Genomic DNA, 17,748 nt, shown 5'->3' with positions numbered 1-17,748 from the left:
TATTATATCGATGTACTCTATCAATTTGAATGAATGAATATTGTTTACTTTTGTCAAAAAAAATCTACATTCATACTAATGATAAAAATAATACGAAAAAGGACAAGGACAGTTTAGTGCTTTGACTTGTTTTCCATTTTTGAGCCCGAGTCTCTACACTACTTTTGCTTGCCAAGGAAGTTAACACAAAATAATGAAAAAACAAGGAGTCTAATTATAAACTTATCACCCTTCCCTAAGTATACCTTAAATGTAAAAAAGCTGCAACAAGAAAAAGCTATCAACAATAGCAGAAAGATAATGTGTACAAATTAATAGAAGGCAATAGAAAGTGACATACAGTAACCTTAAATTTGTACTAGTAATAATTATGAGCAGTCATATTTTTAAATTCATCTTCACATTAATACTCTCTCTCTCTCTCGAGTTCAGATCTGCACACACTTCTTTCTCATATTTTCTTTTTGTGTATTTATTTTGTCATAGTTTGTGCTTCCTTCACACGCCCACTTCCATTTCTTTCTTTCTTTCTTAATGGATTAATGTCATTTGCTATCTTTGTTGATTTCATATGCCCTAAAAATGGTTGAACGTTTCTGCGTTTGAAATCAAACTCTATACCTCAGGGTTAGTGAGAGTGATGAGGAAATGTAAAGAAAAGAAAGTGATGGTGATATCTAGAGAGAGTAAACACTAATCAAAGCTAGTTGCGAAGAAACTATATGCCCTTACAAAAGCCTTTTGTAAATTGTTAAAAAAAATTACTCTTCGAGTAAAAAGTGTTTACAATGGACTCTCAATGTATATAGTTTCTTCAAAGTTAACTTTGGTTGACATTTTCTCTATCTCTAGGTATAACCATCACTTCATCTTCTTTACGGTTCATCATCTCTATTGCTATCCTTCAGATTTTGATTTTAAACATAGAAATGATCTACCATTTTGATTTTGAAGGGAAGAATAAGGTGTCCTATGCAAACAAGTAGTCAAAACTATACTAGATCAGTCAAGTTGGGAATCAGTCTGCCCTATAATCGGGTACATGATGTTCACAAGGTTCTTGTAGTCCTCAAGAAAATAGGTTTGTATCCCTATAATCTTAATTGTTGCTGTCCTCTGACTTGATGGAATATGTTTACACATTTTTTGTTAACTAATTAATGCAACCATATTTTCACTTTTATTTTATTTGTCCCACATTTTGTATAGGAATGTAACCATTATTTCAAAAAGGAAAAGTCTAATACTCTATTTTTTAATATAATTTTCTCATAATACTAAATATTTTTGCAATAACAAATGTAGGTAGCAAAGTAAATACTACAAAAGTTATTTTAATTATATTGCATACATGTTAAACCACCTTTATTGTGTGTATCAGAAATTTCCAATCTTGAAATATGGCAAAGGAGAAGTTCCATCAAGGCCTCTTGCCATGGAGAAAGAAACATAATCATGCACTGTTGTTTCCCTATACTTTGGAGGATTATCTTCTGATACTAATTCCTTTATAGGACCATAAAGTTTTGTTGATGGCTGAAAACTTGTGCTATAAAAGCTTGCAACTGATACTCTTGGACCGACATGATTTGCTACCACTCTGTGCTCAACACTCTTGAATTTGTCATTTGTAATAAGCTATTTCAATGAAAATTCTTAATTAGTTAATACCATGATTAACAATTTGAAAGAATATTATCAGGTTGGTTTGACAAATTGTTAATCATATTTCAGTAACTTGTTGTCACAATGTTAAGATGCATGTTTTAAAATGTAATATTATAATGTGGCAAGACTGTTACATGAATCATGCACATTAAAATCACAAGCAAAAGATGCAAAGTTACCTGTAGAAGATCACCAATGTTGATGACTAGAGCACCAGGAACAGGTGATACATCAACCCAACTATTTTCACGAAGAACTTGGAGGCCGCCAATATGATCTTGTAGAAGCACGGTGATAAAGTCGTTATCCGTATGCTTGGTTATTCCCAAAGTCAATTCTGGTTCTGGACAGGAAGGATAGTAATGGCAAACAAGTGCAAGTCCTTCATTGCATCTCATTTCATTCAAATAGTTTGGATCAAGTCCAAGTGCTTCTGATAATAACTCAAACAATAGATTTCCCAGTTTCATAACTTGTTTTGTGTATTCCAACATTATATCTCTGCAAGCATGTGCACATAATATCCTAAAGCTTTAATCACAACTATTATCAAAATGTACTACACAGATATGAAATGATTGAATGTGGCTCATAGGTTACCGATAAGTGGACAAGTCGCTCAAGCGCGGGACATAATTTAGGGATAATTTTGTAAATATAGTCAAATAAATTCAAGATAATATCAAAATAGTCTAATCCTAATCACCCGCAATCTTGGCCACCACATCAAAGTTTTCAATATTTGACTATAATTCTCAGGAATATTAAGGATCGTGTCACAATCATGATGTCTTATTTGTTCCTATAATCACTATGCTTGTGCAATAGTTAATCTAAAAAAATTAAATATTGCATCTAACATACCTGCATACTGATGGTAAATCTTCTGGATTAGGAGAATTCGGAGCCATAAAACAGTAAAAGGTATCCCTCCAAGTAGCAGCTGGTGAACTATAAAGATCAAAATTACTATTATAAACCAAAGGCTTCACTGGATCACGTGTGTATAATTCTCTTTTCACCTCAGAATCTTGCTCAAAGAATCTAACCACTCCATTCTTCATCTCATCTAAAACACTCACTTCTATACCATGATTAACAATTTGAAAGAAACCCCATGTCTCAGATGCTTCTCTAATTTTCTCAACAACTATTTTCCTTCTTGTTGGATCTTGATGAATATCAACAAGATCAATAGAAGGAATAACAAGTTTGTGGCTGTTGCTTGAACTTGAAGTTGAGTCCTTGTCGAATTCGTGATGGAACATGCGAGGGATGCTTGTGACAGAAGCATCAACAAGTCCTTTGACACCATCTTTTGTTTCATCAAATGCTTTGAGCTCACTTGCTCTATCATAGTCATGTTTTGTTGTCATTGAAATTTCATTTTTTTTAATGATTTCCATTTTTCTTATCAGTTTATCAAGTTCAAATCTCTTTAAGGAAACCATCACAAGTGGGAGTTTGGAAGAGACAAATTGCATTAATTAGGTGGTGGCCAAAATAATGGACTACCATAAATAATAGGTGGTCCATAGTGGACAAAATTTTTGACAAAAATAAAAATTGGATAGATAAAAGTTTGTCAATTTGTGCAGAGAAAGTTTAGATTTAGACCCTTAAAATGGATGTATCCGTCTCAATTATAAGTTACCTACAACAATTTTTCGAAATGACAAAAGTTCAATGAATTTGTCGAAAGTTATATTTTATGATTGGGACTTACTCTTACATTAAAAAATAAAATAAAAATGGGACTTCGAATATGGATAGGAGAAAAGATAAGATTAACTAATGATATTTTTTTTTGTCAAAAAAAAAAAAAAACTAATAATTTTTTTTTTTTTGAGATATGACTAACTATTAATCAAATGATTGAGTTCAAGTCGTTAATAAAACAATTTTTAAAAAATAATTATTTAAGAGTACTTTGAATTTACTTACTTTTTGGCCGAACTTCGAATTACCAATGTCTTTTTCATTTATTGTTAACAAAAAAAGACTTTAAAAATAAGACAAATGCTATGAAAAGAAATCAACATGTTGACATCGTATAGAAGTTTGCAAGTTAGACCCACTCAATGTAATAAAAGTTTTTTTTTTTATCAAAGCAAAAAGATTTTTAAATTTTCCCTCAATATTAATGACATATTTAAGTACTTCACTACACAACTTTACAAATTTCTCAGAGAAAATTGAGATTATTAGTGATAAAAGATTTTTAAATTCAAATTGAATTTTTTTTAAGAAATAATAAGTTAAAGTGACTAATTTTCCCTCAATATTAATGATATGTCAACTTTTAATGAATCGGGAGTGGTGATTTTTTCATAGTATTTTGTTGTTTTAAATATATAACATTTTTTGAGAGATTAAATATATAATATATGATGATATGAAAACAATACTTATTTGGTTACGTGCCTAAATTTAAATTATTTAGGCACTCACACAAATAAAAAAAATAGAAAGAGAATTATTAATTACTTCTTTTTATTAAAATATTCAAATGATACATATTTTATAAGTGCGCGCTTAAGTGATTCAGATGAGTTATTTGTACATTTATGTGACAATTTTAAGATAATCATAAATTTACAAAGAAAGACAGATATTAATACAAAAATCAAAATAATAAAGAGATAAAGTAAAAATATAATGTGAGTATACCAACAACAATTATCCATGAGCGCCTAAAATAATATTTATTGATGATTAGTTGAACACAATTTTCTTTTTTAAATTGTGATGGTCTATCTAATTTTTTTATATAAAAATCTTATATCACATTTTTCTAAATATATCTTTAATTAATATTTTTTTGAAAAAATCCAATATTATTAATTTATCAGAGTCCAACAATATTAGAAAGGGTCTTTCAAAAATATATTAGAAAGGGAGTAGTAATTAATTTTACTTTGTCCGTTAAAAAAATAAAATTTTACATTCTCAGTCTCAATCCTTATTTATTATATACATTGCCGTCGTCAACTTGATGCACCGCAAAAGCGACGTCGTTTTTCACTCACTGTGTCGACTCAGTTCTTTTCTCTCGGAATCGGAACTTTTCAAGTTAGTAGGGTTTTGATAGTGAAGGACATCATCGAAACCCAAATTCCATGAAACATTCTGATCCGATCGATCGCAATGTTTGAAATCTTGGATGAGAAGTACTTTGCAAAATGCACAATTCAATTAGAAGAAAATGAAGAAGATCGAGTGTTGTTGGAGCGGAAGGGGTAAGTTGGTGACTGGTTTTCAGAGTTCACACTTAAAGCAAGCTTTTTTCAATTTTTTAAATTTGTTTTTGGATTGGTTGCTATTTTTATCAAGTGGTTGCAAATTTGGCTTAGGCTCTGTTTGGATAACTAATAAATTAATTTATAACGGATAATCGCATAGAGGATACCTGATAAGCTAACCGATAGTGGATATCCTAATTGATTGTATTTGTACTGTTTGGTTGAATTAGCTTTTAAACATGAAATGACATAAAGGTCCGTTTGGATTGACTTATTTTAGAGCTTATGCAAAACATCTTATGCAAATAAATAAGTCATTATGTATTATTTACAAGCTTGTTAAGATAGTTTATAAAAATAAAAAAAATAAAAACTTATGAAATATAATTTTCGTCAATGAGAATTTATGAATTAACATAAAAGCTTATTTATTTGCACAAGGTATTTTTCATATACATCAAAAGCCTGACCAAGGAGGCGGCTGTTGGCCTGTTGATCTTATCCTTTCCCTATCCATGGAAGTCCTAATCATAATATAAATCTTTTCACTAAACAATTTAATTTTGTCATTTAGAATAATTGTTCTCAAACATGTATAGGTAGGTGAGTTCTGTTTTGGTTTTCCTTTCACAAGCATAAAATTAAAGAATTCACTTATAAGCTGTAAACTAATAACTAATTTTCATGGAGAAAACAGTTCATATTGCAGTTGTTCCAGGTGTTGGATATGGCCACTTATTCCCGATTCTTCAATTCTCCAAGCTACTTGTTCAGCTTCATCCATACTTTCATGTCACATGTTTCATTCCCTCAATTGAGTCTCTCCCAACCGATTCAAAAACCATCATTCAAACTCTTCCATCAAACATCAACTGTACTTTTCTTCCATCAGTGAGCTCCAAAGACTTACCACAAGGGATTGCTTTAGTACTTCAAATTCAGCTCACAGTAATTCACTCACTGCCATCTATACATCAGGCCTTGAAGTCCTTAACTTTAAGGACACCCTTTGTTGCCTTGGTGGTTGATTCATTAGCAATCGATGCACTAGATTTTGCTAAAGAGTTCAACATGTTGTCCTATGTTTACTTTCCTTCTTCAGTCACCAGTTTGTCTTCATACTTCTATTTGCTCAAGTTGAATAAGGAAACATCATGTCAGTACAAAGATCTTCTAGAGCCTATTCAAATACCAGGCTGTGTACCAATTCATGGTCAGGATCTTGTTGACCAAGCTCAAGATAGATCAAGTCAATCTTACAAATTCTTACTTGAACGTGTTGAAAAATTCCGTCTTTTTGATGGTATTCTTATTAATAGCTTCCTAGAAATTGAAAAAGGTCCTATAGAAGCACTCACAGAAGACAGAAGTGGCAACCCTGATGTTTATGCTGTTGGACCAATTATCCAAACGCCAACCAAATCGGGTGATGATGATAATGGGTTGAAGTGTCTGGCATGGTTGGACAAACAGCAAACTTGTTCAGTTTTGTATGTTTCTTTTGGGAGTGGTGGCACACTTTCGCAAGAACAAATTAATGAGCTGGCTTTGGGTTTGGAATTGAGTAATCATAAATTCTTATGGGTTGTAAGATCACCAAGTAATACAGCCAATGCTGCATATCTTTCAGCATCTGATGTTGACCCTTTACAATTTTTACCTTCAGGGTTCTTGGAGAGAAAAAAGGAACAAGGGATGGTTATTCCATCATGGGCACCACAGATTCAAATCCTTCGTCACAGTTCAGTTGGTGGGTTCTTGACTCACTGTGGTTGGAATTCAACGCTTGAGAGTGTGTTGCATGGTGTGCCACTAATCACATGGCCTCTATTTGCTGAGCAGAGAACGAATGCGGTTTTGTTGAGTGAAGGACTAAAAGTGGGACTGAGGCCAAAAATTAATCAGAATGGCATTGTGGAAAAGGTACAAATTGCAGAGTTAATCAAGTGTCTCATGGAAGGGGAAGAAGGTGGGAAACTGCGCAAAAATATGAAGGAATTAAAAGAATCTGCTAATAGTGCACATAAAGATGATGGATCTTTTACAAAGACACTTTCTCAATTAGCACTCAAGTGGAGAAATTTGGTATAGAAAAACAAGTTGTATGACAATATGTATTATGAGATCAAGATCAAGGAGAAAAAGGAGAGAAAACTGAAATGTTGATTCATTGATCTGTAAGTAGATTTAGTTACATGAATCCTATTTATTGAACAAACAAGATAATAGGTTTATTTGAGTAGTAAGGAACCGGTTATAACTAACTTCTATTAAGGCTATTTGTGCTATCTATAGGTGATGAGCTGGATTGTTGACTTGCTATATCAGGCGAAAGCTTGTTTTGTGTAGAAATACCTTATTTGTCATGATTCAAAAAATATATATCACCTTATTTGGCCTTATATTTTACAGTTTACTTTTCTTTGTCTTATCTTCAATAAATATTGTGCATCCATTAATGGATATTGCATGATTCTCAGTACTTTCTATTGGTGACTATATATATCTTTTGTTTTGTAATGGCATGATTTATCATATCTGAATTTCTATATACAGCATTCACCTTGTATAGTGATTTTGACTCTGGCCTTTTAGATATTTAGACTATGATCATCACAAGCTTATGCTGATATTGTTTTGCATTGTCGAGTTGCACATGCCCTTTAGACTAATCTGAATTATTTTCTTTGTTAAGGACAAATGCTCTTTTAGATACAAATGGTGTATAGTTCAGTTAGGAATCTACCTTGACACAAATTTGAGACCAAAGAAACTAGATATAGACCAGGGAAAAGTTTGTGCCTTGAAGGTTTTATCATAATCCAGATGACTAACCATCTTAATGAGAATACTTGAGTTCTTCATCTTTCAAGCAAGGTTGTTAAAATCCCTGAGTTAACTTGATGAATCGTACAGTTTCAAGTTGACTCTGTTGTAAACTTAGATGAACTCGCACTAACTTGGGTAAACTCATAAGGAACTTTTAACAATGTTTTTGATCTTTTTTTCATCATAGTTTTCACATTCGGTTTCTCTTCTTATTTGTTAGTTTCATTTTGTTGATGTCCGCTTTTTTTTTTCACTGTATAACTAAGTTGAAATTTTGAATTGTTGACCCATTTATTTCCGGAATAAAATGTATGCAAAAATAGTAGTTGAAAAGTTGATGTATGTGGATTAAATATTTTACGATATACATTGACCTTTCGGTTACCATTTTTGCTTATATTTTATCCCGGATAGAGTACAAGTAAATATGTCATGTGTATATTATTTTTAATATATATGATATAAACTTATACTAGTCGAGTTTACGAGAGTCAATTTCATATTAGACAAAATGAATTTACTTAAACTCTCTAATTTGACGATCTTCTTCTAAGAGAAAAACAGTGAAGAACCTAAATTTTCCTTATCTTCCTATTCTTTTCTAACATTTATCAATATCATGCTTTGTCATGGAACTTTTCTCTGCTTTAATTACAATTTTTTTTAACTGGAACTAGCTTTAATTACTTGAGGATCTTATTTTGAGGTAATGACATCCACTTGAAGAACAAAAAATAACATTAAGCATCTAGTTGCTGAGATTTGAAATTAATTTCTATAATAAGGTATTTTTGTTGTCTTTATATTAGTCACCAACTCACCGACATCAAGGCTGTTTGGTTACTTCTAGTAGTAATGCTTAAGTTACTATTTTCAATTGTGTTAATACACATCCTCAGTTATTGCCCTATATGCATCTAACTATATTTTGTGGTAAGTGGCCTGTTTTTTTCTGTACAAAATAAAGTCTTTCATTACACAATTCCATGTGCTGGACATAAATATACTCATACACTTGGTTTGTGTTTTGTCTTGGTAGGGTAGGATGTCAGAAATTTGTTCTTCCCATCATGTGTGGCTCTTATTCATCGTTTTGAAACTTGTCAAACACATACATAATGTCAATTTTGCAGAGCATGTAGAGGTAGGTGAGTTCTGTTTTTGGTTTTCCTTTCACAAGCATAAAAAAAAAAAAAAAAAAAAAAAGTTATAAGCGGTAAACTAAGAACAAATTTTTATGGAGAAAACAATTCATATTGCAGTTGTTCCAGGTGTTGGATATAGCCATTTGGTCTCTATTCTTCAATTCTCCAAGAGACTTGTTCAGCTTCATCCAAACTTTCATGTCACATGCTTCATTCCCTCACTTGGTTCTCTCCCAACTGATTCAAAAACAATCCTTCAAACTCTTCCATCAAACATCAGCTGTACTTTTCTTCCACCAGTGAACTCCAATGACCTACCACAAGGGATTGCTTTAGTACTTCAACTTCAGCTCACACTGACTCACTCACTGCCATCTATACATCAGGCCTTGAAGTCCTTAACTTTAAAGACACCCTTTGTTGCCTTGGTGGTTGATATATCAGCAATGGATGCACTGGATTTTGCTAAGGAATTCAACTTGTTGTCCTATGTTTACTACCCTGCTTCAGCCACCAGTTTGTCTTCATACTTCTATTTGCTCAAGTTAGATAAGGAAACATCATGCGAGTACAGAGATCTTCCTGGGCCTATTCAAATACCAGGTAGTGTTCCGATTCATGGTCGGGATCTTTTTGAGCTAGCTCAAGATAGATCCAGTCAATCTTACAAATACTTACTCCAAGGTGTTGAAAAATTGCGTCTTTTTGATGGTATTCTTATTAATAGTTTCATAGAAATCGAAAACGGTCCTATAGAAGCACTGACAGACGAAGGAAGTGAAAACCTTCTTGTGTATGCTGTTGGACCCATTATCCAAACACTAACAACATCTGGTGATGATGCTAATAAGTTTGAATGTCTGGCATGGTTGGACAAACAACGGCCTTGTTCAGTTCTGTATGTGTCTTTCGGGAGTGGTGGAACACTTTCGCAAGAACAAATTAATGAGCTGGCTTTGGGTTTGGAATTGAGTAATCATAAATTCTTATGGGTTGTAAGATCACCAAGTAATACAGCCAATGCTGCATATCTTTCAGCATCTGATGTTGACCCTTTACAATTTTTACCTTCAGGGTTCTTGGAGAGAACAAAGGAACAAGGGATGGTTATTCCATCATGGGCACCACAGATTCAAATCCTTCGTCACAGTTCAGTTGGTGGGTTCTTGACTCACTGTGGTTGGAATTCAATGCTTGAGAGTGTGTTGCATGGTGTGCCACTAATCACATGGCCTCTATTTGCTGAGCAGAGAACGAATGCGGTTTTGTTGAGTGAAGGACTAAAAGTGGGACTGAGGCCAAAAATTAATCAGAATGGCATTGTGGAAAAGGTACAAATTGCAGAGTTAATCAAGTGTCTCATGGAAGGGGAAGAAGGTGGGAAACTGCGCAAAAATATGAAGGAATTAAAAGAATCTGCTAATAGTGCACATAAAGATGACGGGTCTGCTACAAAGACTCTTTCTCAATTAGTTCTTAAGTGGAGAAACTTTGGTATTGAAAAACAAGTTTAATGACAATATGCAATATTAAGATCATCCAAATCACATAATTTAACTTTCATTGATATCCGTGTGCATTTTCTGCTGTTAGCGCTTTCTTTTGGTAAGTGTTCCTGCTGTGAGTGGTTTATATCAGGAAGTATATAGTAGCATTAGTTCTTGTTCCAGCTGCTGGTGCGTTTTTGCTGTTTAACTGGTAGTAGTTTTTGCCATTAGGCACATGGGCTTATAGGTTTCCACTTTCCGGTAATATTGGTGTCTTTGTATTTGTTCTGTTTTGGCCGCGAGTTTTTTGGTGTGTCTTGCACATACTCGACGAGAATAAATTTGCTGATTCAAAAAAAAAAAAAAAATCCATTTGAAATCTAAACCAAGGTATGACAAACTCATCACATAACGTATTTCACTTATTGCAATATGCTACAAATTTGATTTGCATGACAGATGAGAAACAACTATTTCTAATTTAACTGTTTAAGTGCAAAAGCAATATAATGAAGTTATGAAGAATCAACAACTATTAGTTTAAGTACTCAAGTGTAATTAGAATTCTATGACTTCTAGAAGCATCAACCTATATAGTATGAAAAACATTAAGTAATTTTCTTTATTACACAGTCATCTTATAATCATCTTTTCTTCTATCTTCTCCTGAATTGGTATATTTGATATCATAGAAGGCCTTGGGCCACCAGTTCAATTTGAAAGCTTGTTTTCACCTTAATAGAAACATTCATATATTTTAGATAAAAGAAATGAAAAAGAAAAGTCATGAAAAAATGTCAAATAAAAAACAGAAGCAGATTGTAACATGTGTGGCTCTTATTCATGGTTTAGAATAGATAGGAACTTGTCTACAATTAGAATTACTCTTGTATTATTACCAAAATGTGTGGCTCTTGTTCATCCTTTTCAAACTTCCCAATCATATCATATGCATAATGATACTGTTTTAGCACATGTATAGGTAGGTAAGTTCAATTATTTTCTTTTAGAAGTCACAATAAACAAAAAAGCTTTACATGATCATAAGCTGTAAACTAAACAACAAATTTCCATGGAGAAAAAAATTCATATTGCAGTTGTTCCAGGTGTTGGATATAGTCACTTATTCCCAATTCTTCAATTTTCGAAGCTACTTGTTCAGCTTCATCCATACTTTCATGTCACATGTGAGTATGGATTAAAATGACATTAAGCATCTAGTTACTGAGATTTGAAATTAATTTCTGTAATAAGGTATTTTTGTTGTCTTTATATTAGTCACCAACTCAGTTTTTGCCTTATATGCATCTAACTATATTTATAAGCTATTAATGTTGACTGTATGGTGACATTCTCAGTATATATTGTGTTAGGTTATGAGATGGCACGTGAATTTAAGTTGTGAAGTATAGATATGCTAGTGTTTACCATAAAATCATATAAAATATTTAGTTATTGAGATTTGAAGTCAATTACTATAATAAGGTATTTTTGCTCTCTTTGTATTAGTCACCAACTCACTGGATAGGACATGCATCTGTTGTTTCTTTAGGAATTTCTCTTGAAATATGTAGATTATAGAGGGATAAAAACTTTATTGTAGTAAATAGCTTTTCTAATTTTCTATTTTGGCATCTCCTCATCTTTGTTTTATAAACCTTCTTACTTCTCTTTTTTATATATATGTTGCTAATAAGGGTTATGAGATAGCATCAGCAAACAACTTTTAGGAGTAATGTACTTTATATGTGCTTATGCTTCTATTAGCTCAATTCTGTTATACACGTCCTCAGTTATTGTCCTATATGTATCTAACAATTATAAGGTAGTGTTGACTATAGGGTGAAATTCTCAATATTGTGTTAGGTAGAAGTTGTGAAATGCAGATATACTGGTGCATACCAAAATATCTTAAAACCAAACTTTCAACCATGAACTTGGCTTTAAAATCTATACAAGTCTTTGGCTAGGTGAGTTTCATTCATGAACTTGGCCTCAAATTTCATGGATAAAACAATTCACATTGCCGTTGTTCCAGGTGTCGGGTATGGACACTTAGTCCCTATTCTTCATTTCTCAAAGTTACTTATCCAGCTTCATCCGGACATTCATGTCACATGTATCATTCCCACACTTGGTTCTCCCCCAAGTTCCTCAGAAACCATCCTTCAAACCCTTCCATCAAATATCGACTACATGTTTCTTCCAGAGGTTCAACCTAGTGACCTACCACAAGGACTGCCCATGGAAATCCAAATTCAGCTCACAGTTACTAATTCTCTCCCATATTTGCATGAGGCATTGAAGTCTCTTGCTTTAAGGATTCCCCTTGTGGCCTTGGTGGTTGATGCTTTTGCTGTTGAAGCACTAAACTTTGCTAAAGAATTCAACATGTTGTCCTATATATACTTTTGTGCAGCAGCTAGTACACTGGCTTGGAGCTTCTATTTGCCTAAGTTGGATGAGGAAACAACATGTGAGTACAGAGATCTCCCAGAGCCTATCAAAGTACCGGGCTGCGTACCACTCCATGGCAGGGATCTCTTGACCATAGTTCAAGATAGATCAAGTCAAGCTTACAAATACTTCCTTCAACATGTTAAAAGTTTAAGTTTTGCTGATGGTGTTCTTGTTAATAGCTTCTTAGAAATGGAAATGGGACCTATAAATGCATTGACAGAGGAAGGAAGTGGCAACCCTTCTGTCTATCCTGTTGGACCCATCATCCAGACAGTAACAGGTTCTGTTGATGATGCTAATGGTTTGGAGTGTCTGTCATGGTTAGACAAACAACAATCTTGTTCAGTTTTGTATGTGTCTTTCGGTAGTGGTGGTACACTTTCACACGAACAAATTGTTGAGCTGGCTTTGGGTTTGGAATTGAGTAATCAGAAATTCCTATGGGTTGTGCGAGCACCAAGTAGTAGTTCATCTAATGCAGCATATCTTTCAGCACAAAATGATGTTGATGCTTTACAATTTTTACCATCTGGGTTTTTGGAGAGAACCAAAGAGGAAGGTTTTGTCATTACATCATGGGCACCTCAGATTCAAATCCTTAGTCATAGTTCAGTTGGCGGGTTCTTGAGTCACTGTGGTTGGAGCTCAACACTTGAAAGTGTGGTTCATGGGGTGCCACTAATCACATGGCCTATGTTTGCTGAACAGGGAATGAATGCAGTTTTGGTGACTGAGGGCCTTAAAGTGGGACTGAGGCCAAGAGTTAACGAAAATGGTATTGTCGAAAGGGTGGAGGTTGCTAAGGTGATCAAGCGTCTCATGGAAGGAGAAGAGTGTGAGAAATTGCACAATAATATGAAGGAATTAAAAGAAGTTGCTTCTAATGCACTCAAAGAAGATGGATCTTCTACAAAGACTATTTCTCAATTAACACTCAAGTGGAGAAATTTGGTGCAGAAAAACCAGATTTAAGGAATTCTTTTGCTAATATTTTTCTTTTTTAACCATTATAGTCATTCTGTTTTTCATTGGAATAATGTTGGAATCTGCGAGTCTTCTAGGAGAATCCACATGATTCTTTTAGTTAATGCATATCTTCTGTATCTTCCAATTTATTGTCTCTTTATTTGATTTTTTTCCCTGAATTCTCATTCAGAATTATCGTTATTATTTGTAATCGCTCTATACAAGTAGTATATTAACTGATGAATAAAGTATAACAATATTCACCCTATTTCTTTCTACAAATAAGACAATCATCATAATTTGACAGTTGAGTAGAATTGGTGTTAATATCTGCTTACTTTATTCATTTCTCGGACGAAAAATGAAAGTATTGGTACTTGCTTACCGGTAGTCGAGGAATCTGTAGAGAAGATCCAAATCCAAAAGGATGTCTAACATTGGCAGCATGAACATGCAGAGAATCCAGTTATTCAATGTATCAGCTTTGATAGCCTTAGTCATGCATCCAAGCCATGATTGGCAAGCCGTGAATACCATGTGGACTGAGGCATTCTTTGAAGAACATTTGCACATCTTTAATTGGGGAAGTTGAAGGTTGGAGAATAGATGACCCTCCCTGAATAGGGTGATGGGGGGAAACGAACTTAGTCGCAGGATTGTCGGCTGAAAGTGAAGAGATGAAATAGCCTTGGGTTGATTTAGAATCATCAAAGTAACTGTGAGAGCGATTTTGAGAAGCAGAAGACATGATTATTTCCAAATAATGGAAGAGGAGAAGAGAATGCAAACGTTTGTTAATAGTAGTATGTCAAAAAGCAAAAAGATAGCAAATAACAAAAGGAACTGAGGTAAATGGATTAGCTGTTGGTCGAGAGAGACAAACAATCTAACAAATAGTTTTTTACTCCCAATGATTACGCAGCGGCGCTGACATTTAAGTGTCGCTTGCCACATTAGCTCTAGCTAGTTGCACACGAATCTCTAAAATGTCGCAGGGGAGAATTGCTTACACCAAAAATATTCTTAGTTGTTAGGCGAAAACAGTAAACAACTGAATGAAGTGTGAGCGGATTCCAGAGCAGCCGAACTCAGTCTAGTTGAATATTTGGTAGCTGTAACTGGGGCTATTTAGCCGTTTTGGTGTCAAAACATATTGATTATTCGGAATCATTGATTATATTTCATCTTTAGGTTGGGCGTGATAACTAATTTCAAGGGAGCGGGATCAAGAGAGTGGAGGCGCATGAGCACAACTAGAACAGTCTCAGAACATGAGAATGCCAGGATTTAAAAAAGACAGGCCACAAACCGAAACACAACCATGCGAGTTTAGTTGAGCGGCGACAGTTGGAGCGTATCTTTAGTCTACTGAAGTCACGGCTAGTAGGAATTATGTTCTTAACATATGTCTATAAATACCACTTTTAAATATCATTTTAGAAACACCTCAATCAGTAATAACTTCAATTTACTCGCAATTTAGCTCATATAATATATTGTTTCTATCTGACTGGTGAAAACTAGCTCATAAGATGGTGGTGCCCAAACACATAAATACATTCCTCAAATAAAACTAAAATAAATTTACTCACCTTTCCAAAACCTTCCAATGTCATGAATACTCCCCATGATATATCCTATAAATTGGTTTTTTTATCCACATTCAGACATAAATATGAGATCAACATATCGGACAATAACTCTGACCTCATTCCAAAGTAATTAGAGTTTTTTTATTTTAAAGTATTTTGTCTTCCTTTAGGGATCTACTGAATGCCTTTAGCTAGTGTAGTAGAAATTATATAACACAAGCAAAATGCTAATGAGACATTTTTTAAATTATTGTTATAAATAGATTCCATCAATCTTCCATTTGTATATATTTCTCTCCTAAATGGAGCTACCTATTTCTTTTGAAAAAACAAAAAGCAACTTGACAAATAATGACATTATTATTTAAGGATATGTTACTATCATATAATATGATATTTGGGATAAATTGTTACTATGTTGATCCTAAATCTTCAACATCAAGATATAATACAATCATGGCCCAGTTTTCAAATGTTACTCCATACTTATGGTCCTTAAAGAGTGCTCCGGTGGCACTAGTTAACATTTCCCATAATTTTAATAATGAAATAGAAAGATGCATAAAATAAGGATACATTGTGAACTTGACTTCAAATTTCCATGGAGAAAACAGTTCATATTGCAGTTGTTCCAGGTGTTGGATATAGCCATTTGGTCCCTATTCTTCAATTCTCCAAGAGACTTGTTCAGCTTCATCCAAACTTTCATGTCACATGTTTCATTCCCACGCTTGGATCTCCCTCAAATGCCACAAAATCTATCCTTCAAACTCTTCCATCAAACATCAACCACACTTTTCTTCCACCTGTGAACCCCAATGACCTACCACAAGGGACTACCATGGAAAGCCAAATTCTCCTCACACTGACTAACTCTCTCCCATATTTACATCAGGGATTGAAGTCTTTGGCTAAAGAAATTCCCCTTGTGGCCTTAGTGGTTGATGCTTTTTCTGTTGAAGTACTAAATATTGGTAAGGAACTCAACATGTTGTCTTATATATACTTCCCTTCAGCTGCTACTACACTTGCTTGGTGCTTCTATTTGCCTAAGCTGGATGAGGAAACATCATGTGAGTATAGAGATATACTAGAGCCTATAAAAATACCAGGTTGTGTACCACTCCATGGCAGGGATTTCTTGAGCATAGCTCAAGATAGATCAAGTCAAGCTTACAAACACTTCCTCCCATTTGTTAAACTTTTAAGTTCTGCTGATGGTGTTCTTGTTAATAGCTTCCTAGAAATAGAGATGGGTCCTCTAAGTGCAATGAAAGAGGAGGGAGGTGACAACCCTCCAGTGTATCCTGTTGGACCTATTATCGAAACAGAAACAAAATCTGGTGATGATGCTAATGGCTTGGAGTGTCTGGCCTGGTTGGATAAACAGCAACCTTGTTCGGTTTTGTATGTATCTTTTGGGAGTGGAGGTACACTTTCACAGGAGCAAATTGTGGAGCTAGCTTTGGGTTTGGAATTGAGTAATACAAAATTCTTGTGGGTTTTGCGAGCACCGAGTAGCAGTTCATCTAGTGCAGGATATCTTTCAGCAGAAAATGATATTGACACTTTGCAGTTTTTACCATCTGGGTTCTTGGAGAGAACCAAGGAGAAAGGTTTTGTTATTACATCATGGGCGCCGCAGATTCAAATCCTAAGTCACAACTCAGTTGGTGGGTTCTTGACGCATTGTGGCTGGAATTCAACCCTTGAGAGTGTGGTGCACGGTGTGCCGTTAATCACGTGGCCTCTATTTGCTGAGCAGAAAATGAATGCGGTTTTGTTGAGTGAAGGACTAAAAGTGGGACTGAGGGCAAGTGTTAATGAAAATGGCATAGTGGAAAGGGTAGAGGTTGCTAAGGTGATCAAGTATCTCATGGAAGGAGACGAGGGTGAGAAATTACGCAATAACATGAAGGAATTAAAAGAAGCTGCTTCAAATGCAGTCAAAGAAGATGGTTCTTCTACAAAAACTATTTCTCAAATAGCACTTAAGTGGAGAAATTTGGTGTAGAAAAACTTAAAAATCTAAGATTCATATTCCTCGTATATTTCTTTGTATGGATTTTCCCTGAAAGAGTAATACCTTTACTCCACCAAGATTCAAGATCTTCCTTGTACAATGATATAGCCACCAACAGCCCTCTTGATTATATCTCCTAAGAACTTGATAATACACATATCAAGATAGTCAAGGCAAGTTATAGCAATAATCGCAGAATGAGAGTTATAACATTCACCCTATTTCTTTCTACAAATAATACATTATACCAAGCATGCTTATAATACGTTATATTTGACAGTTGAGTAGAATTGGTGTATAATATCTGCATACTTTATTGGTTTTTCATACCAACTT

The 17,748-nt window shown here is 34.2% G+C and overlaps 4 protein-coding genes across 14 annotated transcripts; 3 read left to right on the top strand and 1 right to left on the bottom strand.

Annotated features, from left to right (window-relative positions):
* Positions 1-1,251: 1,251 nt before the first annotated feature.
* Positions 1,252-3,148, bottom strand: LOC11421214 (1-aminocyclopropane-1-carboxylate oxidase homolog 1). The gene is made up of 3 exons (XM_003626739.4): positions 2,533-3,148; positions 1,848-2,169; positions 1,252-1,638 (listed from the first exon to the last, which is right to left on the bottom strand). The coding sequence occupies exons 1-3, from the start codon at positions 3,117-3,119 to the stop codon at positions 1,378-1,380; spliced, it is 1,170 nt and encodes a 389-aa protein (XP_003626787.3). The 5' UTR covers positions 3,120-3,148; the 3' UTR covers positions 1,252-1,377.
* Positions 3,149-4,657: 1,509 nt separating this feature from the next.
* LOC25500155 (hydroquinone glucosyltransferase) lies at positions 4,658-10,451 on the top strand. Of its 11 annotated transcripts, none has more exons than XR_005643492.1 (4): positions 4,658-4,907; positions 5,608-7,087; positions 8,784-8,883; positions 9,002-9,127. XR_005643492.1 is itself a non-coding variant. In XM_039828801.1 (4 exons), the coding sequence occupies exons 2-4, from the start codon at positions 8,785-8,787 to the stop codon at positions 10,396-10,398; spliced, it is 1,029 nt and encodes a 342-aa protein (XP_039684735.1). In that variant the 5' UTR covers positions 6,949-7,087; positions 8,779-8,784; the 3' UTR covers positions 10,399-10,451. The 11 variants fall into 11 exon arrangements, 8 of the variants coding, with proteins under 8 accessions (XP_039684735.1, XP_024629185.1, XP_024629183.1 ...); XR_005643491.1 differs by having other exon boundaries at positions 8,779-8,883; XM_039828801.1 differs by lacking the exon at positions 4,658-4,907 and adding an exon at positions 9,959-10,451 and having other exon boundaries at positions 6,949-7,087; positions 8,779-8,887; positions 9,002-9,487.
* A 425-nt stretch (positions 10,452-10,876) lies between these two features.
* LOC25500154 (hydroquinone glucosyltransferase) lies at positions 10,877-14,065 on the top strand. The gene is made up of 2 exons (XM_013588490.3): positions 10,877-11,556; positions 12,489-14,065. Exons 1-2 carry the CDS (start codon positions 11,444-11,446, stop codon positions 13,801-13,803), a joined length of 1,428 nt encoding a protein of 475 aa, XP_013443944.2. The 5' UTR covers positions 10,877-11,443; the 3' UTR covers positions 13,804-14,065.
* Positions 14,066-15,835: 1,770 nt separating this feature from the next.
* LOC25500153 (hydroquinone glucosyltransferase) lies at positions 15,836-17,748 on the top strand. The gene has a single exon (XM_013588489.3). The coding sequence runs from the start codon at positions 15,991-15,993 to the stop codon at positions 17,401-17,403; it is 1,413 nt and encodes a 470-aa protein (XP_013443943.1). The 5' UTR covers positions 15,836-15,990; the 3' UTR covers positions 17,404-17,748.

This window comes from Medicago truncatula, chromosome 8 (assembly GCF_003473485.1).
Source record: "Medicago truncatula cultivar Jemalong A17 chromosome 8, MtrunA17r5.0-ANR, whole genome shotgun sequence".
Taxonomy (NCBI): domain Eukaryota; kingdom Viridiplantae; phylum Streptophyta; class Magnoliopsida; order Fabales; family Fabaceae; genus Medicago; species Medicago truncatula.
This window is presented reverse-complemented; position numbering and strand designations above follow the sequence as displayed.